We start from the raw sequence: 13,062 nt of genomic DNA, 5'->3' as shown, positions 1-13,062 counted from the left end.
CCCCATTCATCTCTTATATATGTCACCAAAAAGACTAACCAAATCAAAAACAGACCAGCGTGGGAATTCTCTCACTTATCTTGTGGGATAAACACAGAGTCTAAGAAAGGGGATCATTAACCCTAAAACTAGCGAGTGCTGCCACTCGTGTCAGAATCTCTTTTAGAAGTCATGTTGCACTTTCTATACTTTTATCTTTGAACCATTACGATGGTGTGTTGTGGCATCATAACCATTACTGGAAAGATAATTAATCCTTTGTAATCAAATTTAGGAACAAGAAAATCTTAGTTATATCTGCACTCATGGAGGCATTCTTTCTTAGTATGCTATTACAATCTGTGTTAAAATAAACCTACCATCTCTTCACATTTTCCAGTTCTGAGCTTTGCTGTTAGTGATATATACAAATAACTTCTAGGAAGAATGTTTTTGTTTGAAGTCTTCCCTTTCTAATGTGTTTGGCTCCAGATGCTCCAAGGACGGTGGATACAGCCATTACTACTAACATGCTTTGCAGAAAACTCCTTCATGCTATCTTGGGAGAGTAAATCGGGAATCCAGTTTGACAGAAGTGAAGGACACAAGAGTTACTGCAAGCTGTGACTGATTCTGTAGGTAGTTTGAGGACATTACACAAGATTATTTTTCTTGCAGTACCTCTCTGGAGAGCAAGAGGAAATAAAAAAAGTAGCATAGCATTTAGATACAGTACTAAGAAAAACACTTGAAAAAGGTACATTCTTACACATCACGTAGCCTTGTCCAAAATTAGCTCACTGGTGATTTTTATTTATCTATCAAGTAAAGTGATGGCTACTTCATTCCTGTCTGACCACCAAAAGCTATTTTGGACTTGTTTTTTATGCCCATGACATGTATAAGGACTCAAAAACTTAAGCCAGACTTCACGGGTCATTTGCTGGAGATGTGTTCACAAAAAACCTGCACAGCATGAACTCTTCGTGACTCCCAGGAGTGGCCTCGACAAACACAGTGGATGCACATCCAGTGCAAATTATCTATTAATAAACAATACATTATTCATAAGCTGGTCAACAGTATTTTTTTTTTTTAGACTACTCTAAGAGAAGTAAATGAAAACATGTAAATGTCTATATTTTCTTCCCTGCAACAGTGTACTTGCAGTGAGTTTTTAGTTAACATACAGACTCCCATAAGGACAGCAAGTCAACAGCAGCAGATAGCTAGCTGGGTTTTGGATTAAATGCTCTCTTCAGTAAAGAAAAGAAAAAAAGCCAACAGGTGCTGAAAAGGATCAAGGAGTAGCCCTCACTTTTGTTTTCCATTTAAACAGGCTCTTCACTAACAACGTCATAGCCTCTCATTTAAGAATAGGAGCCATGAAGGTGGCTTTCATTGTGATTATAGAATCAGCTGCACCTAAATTCATGTAAACGGACTGTATCTTTTAAGCAAACCAAAGTCTTTTTGCGCCGTTCTCTTTCAGAAGACAAAATCAAATCTAAAAGCTGACTGTGTTATCAAAACAAATGGAAGCAAGAATACAGAAGCCGTTTCTTGTAGCGCCTGTTGTTCACTCTAGAAGGAAAGCTGTTGGTTTAGATTGTCTAGCTGCTGGATGGGGGCCCAGATTGGGCCCAAATGACAATTCTGTCTTATCTTTTCAGCAGAAGAGCTGTTGTTGCTCTATCTTTTACTATAAGTCAGAATAGCCAAGGAGGTGAGCCGTACACATGGCCCAACAGACTTAAAGGAGAAGGGTCTCTCAAAATTAATAACTGCTTCCTGGTGAAAGTAAGCGTGATTGACTCCATCTAGACATGTCATGTAGTGAAAGATAATCTGGCAGCAGCAGAAGCTTTTCTCCATGTGAACTATGTGGCTCGTCCCCTTCCCTTGCCCCAGGTATGTCTATGGCTGGGTCAGCTCCCAGCTGCCTGATATCAGCCCAAGGGTGAGCTGGAGCTGAAAGGTGAGCTGGGTAAGACTGCAGCATCTGTGGCAGAGCCACAGCCTAAAGATCAGAGGAAGCATATCCTCACCCTGCTTTCCTGCATGGTATTAGCTTGCTCACTGGATATATCTCCATGCTTCAGCTTGCCCATCTGCGAGGAAAAAAAGAAAGCTGTTCGAGAGGAATGCAGGGGGACTAAATTCATCAGCACTCTGAAATGAACTTGCAGTACTAAGCACTGGTATTATCACTGCAAAACCAGGCCTTTTGCTGGGAAGCGTCAGTGCAACAGGATCGTCTACTGACAGAGTTGTCAGCACTTTTTATAAGGCTGGAGCACTAGGACATGCATTTGGTTAAACTGTTTAAGCAGCATATATTACTTACCATACATTTTTCATGCTACTGTGACTAGAGAAATTGTTCTTCAAAAAGCCAAGGAAGCCGACCTGATCTGCAGGTGGTACGAAATAGCAGAGTTTCTCTGGAATCTAGAGAATTGCACTGATTTTTCTGCCTAAGCGTTCCACATAATAATAACTTATTTTCCTACACTGTGAATTGATTCTGGCTGCATACGTTTCCATTCCAGTGTCATTTGTAGTTGTTTTTGAGTGCAAAAAAGCAGAATTTGATTTCAGCCAAGACCAGCTATATCAAATTGAAGCTCAAATAAGTGTTGGGGAGGGAAAAGGAAGAGCATTTTGGCTAGAGAGAAAAATGAGAAGAAGTGACTATAAACAGAGCAAAGTGGAAATCTTACTTCAGTCGTAACAATATCTTTGCTGTGGCAGCAGCTAGCAGGCATAACTTTCTGGATCTAATCTCTTTACCCGTTAGTTTTTCATCTGCACTCTCAGCTGCGTGCTGGCGAGCTGGTGGTCACGGCTGCAGCCACACAACCCATGCCAGGAACCGCTTGGTACACCAACTGCAACCCTGCGTCCCAGCCCAAGTGAGCTCATGAGGCTCAGCTGGGCTCTGAGAGGTAGCACAGACACGTCATGAGCACGACTGTCATGGAAAGTCTAAGAGGAACGCTTGTTCCACGCGCTGCCTGGACAATGCAGCATTGGCTGCCACCCCCTCTCTCAGCCCCCAGCTGATGCCAAGGCGGGCGGCCGGCCGCGGCCGATGAATAGTGGGTCTGTTCCAGCAGCTGAACGGCCTGGTCCAGCAAGGAGAGAGTCTCCGGGAGAGCAGAGTGCCCCGCTCCTCGTGCTGTCTGCAGGGAAGGGAGCTGGGGGCAGCGGGATGGCCTCAGAAGGGGAGAGCATCAACCTGCAAGTGAGTCCATCTTGGGGAAATAGCTGGGGAGGGAGAAGCAGGAGGGAAGATCCCCGCTTCGGGGGATACATCTATCTTCTATCACTCTCTCATCCGTTCCGGCAGCCAATTTAACTTGCTGCTTTTTGCCTCTGCTCTCCTTCAAAGTGAAACTAGCTCTGTCCCCATTCTGCCAGGATCTAGGAGCTTTTTCCTAAAAGAGGGTAAGAAGAGGGGAATTGCTAAGAAGGGCTACTCTGGGGGGCAGCAGGGGCAGAAGGGAGCATTCAGCTTTCAGGAGGAGGCAGCACATACTTTACAAGCTGCAAAACTCTGAGCCGTTCCTCATCTCACAAAGCCTTGTTCTGTTTGGCAGAAAGTGCTCCCAATCTGGAGAGAAGAAATAAATACAGCAAATGCTGAGGGAGTGCAGAGGCCAGGGTTTCCTATGCGGGGTTTGCAGAGAAACAACACTTCTTGATAAAGCTCTTTCAGTTCTCCACGTTCCTCTTCTGAGTATTTGTGTTTTTTAAGAAGGGTGTTTCTTGCGCTCAGCGTGTGTTCTAGGAAAGGGCAACTGCCCAAGGGTTTGGAAAAAGAAACTTTAGAGATGAAATGGAATCAAAACCCCAGATCACAAACACCCATCTAAAGTTCAAGCACAGATCCGTGCTTGGGACGACTACGGAGAAGGGCAGAGTATGAAGTTCTGCCTGGGGTGCAGCTTCCAGGTTGGCAGCAGGGTCCAAATTTTGCCACTGATTTTTCTGTCTGTAACAGTCTTATCTGTTCTCAGAATTAAAAGCAGGGAAGTCCACTCAAAGAGACTAAAATGTAAGCTATGTGCCCTTGGGAATAATCAGGGCCATCATCCCAGAGCTGGAGCAGTGGACTGGAAAGAACAGTGGAAGTTCTCTGGTCCTGCAGGACCTCCTCTAAAGGTATGAGATGCAGAGCAGCTTTATAAAACCTTGGAACAGCTATGCTCAGAGATACAGACACCATAACTGAATAATACGGAGAAGTAGCTTTGGCAGTTAGTGAAAATACATTCTGTTTAGCATTCAGGAAGAGAGAGGATAAACTTTCCTGGGGAAGAATATAGATGAAAAGTTTCAGGTCTATGCTGGATTTTCATCACGGTCCATAGACGAAAAAAATCAACTTCACAGATCAAAATGCTCAGAAACTACTGAAAAATCTGGATTTTAGATATTTTTTTTTTCCACAGACTTTTCCATCTTAAGTTATGAAGAGCCAAAAGTGATTCGCAGTACCAGCAGCCAAAAGTAGTCTTTACAACACAGAAAAGTAAATAATGCCAGCAGGAGAAAGTTTCCTTGAGTTACAAAATTGAGAGGAGCATCCATTCTAGAGCAGGAGGGGGTAGAGGTTGACAAGGGTGGGAGTCACTGTTCCTGGACGTGGTCAAGAACAGTGTGGATGTGGCACTGAGGGACGCTGTCAGTGGGCATGGTGGAGATTGGCTGATAGCTGGACTAGATCATTTTAGTGGTCTTTCCAACTTCAGTGATTCTCTTGATTCGATGAGTGTTTCTATCATTCCCTAAGCAGGATGCCACAACAAAAATCTGAGATTTGATTTGTGACAGCATGAAGAGATTTCATGAAGCCACCAGAAAGTACCAAGCAGAGAAGAGTGCGTGCTTATTATCAGGAAATACACGGTCCTGGCAAGGGAGGGAAAGTACACTGCATACAACTGCACTGCTGAGGCAGGCAGAGGGTCCTGATGTGATTTAATGTGTGAGATAAAGGGATTAGTTGAGGGGGTAAAAAGAAGTCTTTTAGTAGAAAGTCCATTTAAAAGACTTTGTTGAGACCCTGCTCTGAGTACTGAGTGTAGAGCAGATGTCTTTCTGGATGTTTCCAGCTGAGAGGTTTATGAGGAACCAGCAGGAATGTGTGCTGCATGCTGTAGGGTGGTGACTCCTGATTTGTTCTTCCTCTGGGAGCTCTGGGATGGAGTGGCAGGAACAGCCAGGAACACGGCTGAGATACAACACAGAACCATGATTGTGTACTTATAGGGAAAGGATCCTAGCATTAAGCATTTGGACAAATAGGCTTGTCAGGTGACAAGAGAATAGAAATAATATGAGCCTCTATCCCAGCACAGGAAAGAGCTAGGAGAGATGATCAAGATTTTAGATGGTACTAAGGACAACCGATTGGTTCCCCACATTTTTGTTGATCCTAAAAGATGAGAACAGAAGCTCACTCAGCAAAATTGAAAGTTTCCCTGGCAAGAGATACTACCTCCGCAATGTGGTTTCAGCCTGTGGAATTTGCCATCTCCTGGAGCAGGTCAGAAAGCCAAATATTGGGGCAAGCATTGAGAAGAGGTCAGGAGGATGTCATGATCAGTAACAATATTCACAGTTCTGCGAGTTAAAAAAGGTTCTCTCAATTTCCATGACCAATGGGAAAACAAATACTCTCTTCAACTCCCTACAGGCAATAACCAAGTTGCTGACCAGACTGCAAGAGATACCTTGTATTAGAGAAGATGTATGCCAGTTGTCCATTGGTGATACGTAGGGCAGATTTTTATCAGCAAGAAATGTTTGCTATTAATCCACTTTCTCACAAAAAGCATTTTCTTGTTCAGTGTGTTTCAAAGGAGTCTCTTTCCCAGTTCTGACTTCTAGGAGGACTGACAGAACCGCAAATGACACAGAGCTTTGCAGAAAGGAAAAAAGACAGGCACATGAAGGTAGAGCAGCCTTACCTCATCTGCACCAGCTAGCCAAATGCTAAGACAAAACTTAAATTAAAACCTCTTAATTAAAAAGATTTGTTCACCTATTAAAAGACAAGACTTTAATGTGAATCAATTTAAGTAATACACTCTTCTTACCAGACATCTCTATTATGATTCCCAAGCAAAAGTTTCACCTTCCCCTACTAAACATCTGCCACTGACAAGTAAGCATACAGGTGGAGCAGTAACGTGATGAGATGTAACAGTGTGTTCTGAGATAGAAAAACACATCTGGGAGAGAAACAAACAGCCCACAAGGTCCTATCACGAGGTTCTTTTTGCTTCAGGAAATAAAGGTTTGCAAGCCTGAATAGTAGCTTGGCTTTGATGGTCACACTCCAGATGATTTATCTGCACTTCTTCACAATTTTACTTCCCCTAACTTCCACCTCTTCCCCTGATTTGCAGGGTGGGGGGCTTTGGGAAGCGGGGAGGAAGAGGGGGCTGTACAGGTCTGTTCTTTTCAGAAGCAAAAGGCCCATTCAATCTGTTTAGCCGTGTGTCTCAGCTGCTGCAGTTCACGATTTGGCATCTTAACACAACCCTGTTTCACATGTAATTTAAGCTAATGTACCAGACTTTGAATGGGAGCAACTGAGACGACATCCGTTCTACCCCTCCCACAACAGCAACCAGGGGAAGGTCTGCAGACAGCTGAAGTCAGTAACACTCACACATTGCTGCCACGGCTACCTCTGTCAGAGCCCCAGATGAATACTGCAAAATGGAGCAAAGGCTGGGGCCGATTCTAAACGGCTCCAGAGTCTGGTTAGGTTTGTATTTTAATATTTTCTAATTCATGAATGAATGCTGTGTTCTGGACAAGTGGGCGTTTAAAGGATGTGCACTGGATGGATGCCATCCATATTCACATTGCAAAAGGGACTACATCGCACACGCCACTTCTTTCTTTCTTTTTATAGTTCCTTACTCCTCGGTTTAAAAAAAAAAAAACGGACAATCCTCTGGGATGAGAAGCAGAAATAATACATCACCATTTAGGGAATCATTCATACATCAAAAGTAAAAAGAGTAAACAGATAAAATAATCATGCTGGGAAAGAGCCCCTGTGCAGAAAGTTTTTGGCAGAAGCTGTTTGGTGAACACTTTGGAATGCTCCGTACATCTGCAGAAAGAAAGACAGGTTTATAAGCAACTTGAAATGAGAGGGGGAAAAAAAGGGGGGCTGGGGGGGGGGGGGGGGGATGTTTTAAATCTTTGGATAATTCCAGTGCTCAGTTTTTGACCGGGTCAGCAGCAGGAAGATTTTGAACAGACGGATTAATAGAGTTAGCTGTAGGCCTGACCATAGTGGGGACTTTTCCAAAATGCCCACAAAACAATTGGAAAGTCCCACTTAGCGCCGTAAAACCCATCTCTCACATCCCACTTTCAGCCTAGGCTTGATGAGGGAAAGCAGCGAGTGTCTTAGACTTCTGGTTTTGCATTTTTGTTTGTGGCTTTAGCATGTGCCTCCAAGCTGTGACGTGCTTACAAGCTCCTGGCTGGGGCACATTATTTGTCTGCTTCTTCAGCAACAGCCAGCTTGTGCTTTCTAGTGCTGGAGGACCTTTACCCTCATTTAGCAGTTTCCTAGAATGACGGCAATATAACATCCCCAGCCAAACAGTGTCCCTGCCCCAGTGGACTTCAGTAGTGTTGTTTGGGTTCTGGGACAACCTGTGTGATTTGTGTTTGGATAACAGTGTGCAGTAAAAGAGCACCTTTCAGAAAGAAAATCTCAAGTGCTTCAGAAAGATTCACTCCTGCAGTGTGTGCAACTCAGTCATCGAGCATCTGAGAACTTACTTCACCACAGTTTTAACAGCACTACTCCGGCTGACACAGCCCCCCAAGCAGGAGCCTGCTCCCCACTTCCAGGGTGCGCTCTATCTCCTGTGTCACTCATTTGACCCTGGTAAAGTTAATTCAGAGGGTAAAACTCAGAGAAAATGCATCATTCTTTGCCAGGGTTTCTGTCCCTCTGTGCTGAATGGGTTCCTGGAAGGATCAGGCAAGTGCCAACACTCAGCAGGGGTAGGACTGTGTGGCTGGGAGAGCACAGGGAGGGAGCAGGTTCTCTTCTCTCGGCAGAAGCTGCCTCTTGATTCGGATCAATTGGCTGAAGGTCCAAGTGTAGCCTGAGGGAGGAGCAGGGAATGTCCAAACCCTAACAGTGATTGCTCTCACTAGTGGATGTCACTCAGACTGCAAGATTTCAGATTGCTGCTTGAGACTAAAGCCTTTATAGGGCTAGCTAGAGGCTAAGGTGAAGATTCAACATGCCTTGTCAGTCAGAAGGCAGGTGTGAAATACAGTATCATACTTAGGAGTGAGAATGATCCTATGCCCTTCATTCCACAGTGGCAGGGACCTGTAAAGTCAGGGCTGATTCCACAGACTTGTAACTCTGACCCTAGAGGACAGGCAGCATGATGACAGGACACTAAGAAGGTGCTGGTACTAATAGGTCCTTTATTCTCTAGCCAGACGCAGCATTTCTCCTCTCCCCTGTACATTCCTCCCACCAGCTCTAACTGAATGCAGACTACCCACCTAAAACATTCACTTATGCCTGTCCCATACATGGGGATGGTGAACTTACCCCAGATTTCAGGGTACCTGGTGAAAATGAGGTACGTGCAGAGTCAAACACGTCCTTGGAGTCATCCCACAGAAATCAGTGGCCTTACCCACTGGAGGCTGACCTGACCCCCGGCACTCCAACTTCCTAAGGGGTGGGGAAAAGACCAGTAGCAGTGTCTTAGTCTGATCCCATGCTAACAAACCATGTCCACACTGAAACTCCGAACATAAAGGTAGAGAAGGGCAAGGGATTTAAACAGAACACATATCACGTAATAAATTAGCTTGATCGACCACTTAATAAGTCTGCAATCACAGAAACAAAGGCAAGAAAAAGCCTCCTGCAGAAGACTACGAGAGGCTGCTTTTAAAAAGGGTCCTTACGCTGTGTTTAGGGCCAGGGTAGGATTCAGGTAGCACTGTGGTAGAAAGAAGAAGGCAGTGATAGGCCATTAGAAGGATGATTTTGCCTGATGTATCTAAAAAAGTTACTAGCCAGGGCTTGGTGAGAGGCTGTGTCTACAGTTGCACATGGATTGAGGGCAAATCTACATGCCAGAGAGCTTCCTGGGAGATAAATTCATCTTTGACAGAACACCTCTGAAGCCTGGAGGGGCTCATAGGAAGAAACTTGAGTCTTTTATGTCTGTTGTGGCAAGAATTTCAGAGTAACCCAACAAAACTTTGCCGTGTTGTTTGCACATTCATACTGCTTTGGGCCCACACTGAGGTCCCAGCTGTGTTCTGTGGTGGTAGCCTTTGCTCAGAAACCTTTCAGTGAAAGAAGAAAACAATACAAAGTAAGGAGAAGGAACCAAAATATTACCTTCTGGTACTGCGTGCTATTGGATGAATATAATATATCCTCTTGCTGACATATTTTGTCTTCATAGCGTTCTTCCAGCACTCAGTCTACAGATTGAGGCTTTAGACATTTGGGTTTCAGTCAGAGCCAGAGCTGCCATAATAATAAGTTCTGGGACATTTTACCCTGCTGTCTGGAAGGGTTTCTCACAGCACTTTACCTCTGTGTATGGAAAAAGTGTTCTGAAGAAATCGAGGGTTTTACAAAAATTAAAGCACCCTGTTGGAAGGAGGGGGTCATATAGGCTGGAGTGCTGCCACCTCCCTGACGTAAAGGAAGGGGACCTCGAAAGTCAGTTGCTACACAAGAACATTAAAAATAGTAGATTTCTGTCTGCTTAATGAATGTCATACAGCTGAAGCATGGTAAGAGAGAGAGAGCAGGCATTGGAGATGTTGGCCTCCTGGGGGTACAGGAAGGACATGAAGCTGTTCAGAGGGTGACAGGATGGCACCTGCATAGTGCCAAAGGCTGAGGGGACACACAAGTCTTTGTGTGGTAGAGACCTTATGCTCTGCCTAGAGTGACAGTGAATCATTACTGATGCACCCCATTTGGAGGATGGGAGCCACCTCTGATTATCCCCCTTCCTTCTCATCCCACCATTCCCCCATGAGCAGCCCTTTAAAGGCCCCACCTGTTTTACACAGACAAGCATCCCCCACATTTGCAACCTGTAGATTTGAGTGCACAGGGAGTGGAGGGTTTTATTTAGTGGCTAATCCATGTCCTGGTTATGGTCATCGTAACACATGGTTTTCCTTGTTGGCCAATGTCAAAGCCTCACACCGAACCATCTTTGTGTGTTGGAGCCCTCTACAGTGTGAAGCCCCTGCTAAACCAATCAATTTTCATGTCTTTTATAAAAGAATTGCCTCGTTTGGCCTCATTCCATCCCACGGCTGAGAGCTGAATCATTCTTCTGCTTCTCTGTTCACCCTCATTTAGCAAACAGGTACAGGTCCTCCTCTCATTTAGCCAGTAAAAATAGAAGCCTTCAGCCTAAGCTACCATTTCTCAGCCCTTTCTGAGAAATCCATATTCATGTGTCACGTCTCTCTTCTGGCAGCCTGCAACGGGTGACATTGCATGTATATGGTAACACCCACACAGAAGCATGAGCTTCTCCAAATATGAAAGGACATGTGGATATTTTCACTGCCATTTCCCCATCACTGGCTTGTGAGTCAAATGTTTATAAAACTCTCTGTGAGAAAAGGGAGTAGAAGAAACCAGCTCCAAGAAACTCAACACTACTGAAATCTTGATTGCTTCGGGTATGTAAACATGCAACAGAAACTTGAATTGGACACCAGAATGATGGAAGAGCCCAATTGCAGATGCTTCAAGATTCACATCACCAGGCACAATACACCTTGACACGCACCTTTGAAGAAGGCAAATTATAATTCCTTGTCAAATTACATGAATCAGCTGTGTGATTCTATAATTATAGCTGTGAAAACCTTTCTACTTGGGATCTTAGAACGTTCAATCCAAAATAACCCTCAGGGAAGAAATTTCTCATGAAGCTTCTTAGGTCAAGGTTCGTCTAGTGCTGGAAATTCTGGGGGAATCCTACCAGCTACTTTAGAGAAATGAGAACACAAAAATGAGGTGCTGTTCTGGTTTGTGGATTGTTTGGGCTCTCTTCTTTTTCTTTATAATTTTTGCAAATATTTATGCATATTTGCAGAACTTTCCACTTTGTACCCACACAATTCAAAATAATATTTTTTTGGGGGGGAAGGAGGAAGAAAAACCCAGGTTCACCACAGGAGTTAGTTATATGAAGAAAATAACTGCTCCCACCAGTCTGAAAAGAGTCAAAAAGCAATCAGCCGTTTAACTGTAACCTATGTTTTTACTGAAAGTATGTATCTGTAGAAAATATAAACACTGAAATATTCCACAGAAGTTACGTGGGAGCCAAGCTCACTGCCCATCATTCTCCAGGCATTTTATAAGTCTCAGCGGATTTAACTTCCCAGTCTGTGCGTGGAGAAACAAGTGTTTTCTTGCCTATTTTACGGACTGCTAAATCAAAGCAGAGGGACTTCTGGTGTACCCAAGGGCACACATACAGAAACTGACAGAAGTAGGAAGGAAAAACGGATTGCCTGAATGAAAAGGTGAACCGGTGTGCAGCAGAGTGGTCTGTTGATCTATTTCTCCTTTTCACTTGCTAAAGCCTTCATACACACTATTTTTTTTAAGGAATTGTTAAGAGTTGCTGTATTTAGCCATCAGAGACCACCCTGTTACTTCACACAATGTAAAGTAAAACATTAATTGAAGCTGCCAATAACAGACCAAACACAATTCCCACCCTGCTGTATGCAACTTCAACATCAGTTGGAAACGGTCTTTGTTGATGGGCTTTCAAATGCCCAGGCACACAGCTGTGTTTGCATGTCTTTTCTGGTGGAGCTAGAGTCATGTTCAGCCACGTTGATGTAGGAAGCAAGCACCAAAGCAAAAGTGAAGCAAGCTAAATTAAACGTAAATTATGACTCAGGATGATCACACGTGTTCGTGATACCACTATTCTACTTTAAGTTTGAACCCCTTATCAGCTGTTTAAAGATTAAATGTTTCTTCATGTCCCTTTGTGACTTCAGGCTGTGGCTACCTTTTTTAACTGACTGAAACTACAGGACAGGAGATTAATCTTCACTACCACCATCAATTATTATTGCTCTGTCAGCACAGCTGTTCAAGGTAATCACTCTATCAAGACCGTCTGGGCTAGGAAACCTCCATCACTGAGTATCTAAGATAATCCACATCATTGTGAAATAACGTGTTTAGGGAACATGCAATTATGTCTTCTTCCATGGAAAAACTAAGTCCCCTGTTGTCTTGAGTCTGTACAGAGACAGAAATGGTAGGTCCTTTACATAGGCCCTCATCCATATTACTACCATGGGACAATTGTTCCCATCCTTGGATTTTTCTTGGCTGGTCATCTTAGCTGAAGGTCTAGTTATTCTGGGATGATTTGGGAAGATCATGAGATATACAATCTAGGTTCTTCCTGACTTAGAAGTAAAGAATAAGGAAAAAGGATACAAACAGAAATACAACCAAAACCACTCCTACACAACACAAGTGCCTTTTTTTTCCTCATCTTTAGCCTTTGGCAGTACCTTGACTAGCAATCCACAGTGATCAGAGAGACAATGAGCAAAGAATTAATATGCCACTAGGAAATATAATGTGTTGCTTCTTTCTTTTAATAGAAACAGATTTGAACTTCATTTTCATCTCCCTGTACTAGATTCTTGGGAGCTGATCCGGGACCAAATCTTTAGCCAGTCCCCATTTTTTGGCATGTAGCTGTGAAAAAGTTGCCTAAGGGAGTTGTGTCAAAGGGCTTTTACTTTGCTCTTAATGGCCTCGTAGAGTCTGAAGGAATCTGAAGTGCTCACGAAATGTGGTTTCCCCTCTGGTGTTTGCTGTTCAGCTGGCTCAGCAGCTCAGCCTTAAAAACCATTGTGAGTGGATTTAGAACTTGTGAAATAATGCTGGCCTATTCAGATCCAGAGAGGGATGGGCAAAATTCATCAGCACAATAAAAGCCCCTCTTCCATCCTCCTCAAATGAGAGTGTAACAGAGT

General features: G+C 43.8%; 1 protein-coding gene across 1 annotated transcript in view; it reads left to right on the top strand.

Moving 5' to 3' along the window:
- The first annotated feature begins 2,961 nt into the window (after positions 1–2,961).
- NINJ2 (ninjurin 2) overlaps positions 2,962–13,062 on the top strand; it is a 43,885-nt gene continuing 33,784 nt past the window's right edge. The window contains exon 1 of the mRNA XM_072339138.1: positions 2,962–3,226. Coding sequence (XP_072195239.1) covers positions 3,074–3,226 — 153 coding nt within the window. The 5' untranslated portion in view covers positions 2,962–3,073. The remainder of the gene's footprint in view (positions 3,227–13,062) is intronic.

Source organism: Excalfactoria chinensis, chromosome 1 (genome assembly GCF_039878825.1).
Source record: "Excalfactoria chinensis isolate bCotChi1 chromosome 1, bCotChi1.hap2, whole genome shotgun sequence".
In the NCBI taxonomy this organism is placed as follows: domain Eukaryota; kingdom Metazoa; phylum Chordata; class Aves; order Galliformes; family Phasianidae; genus Excalfactoria; species Excalfactoria chinensis.
This window is presented reverse-complemented; position numbering and strand designations above follow the sequence as displayed.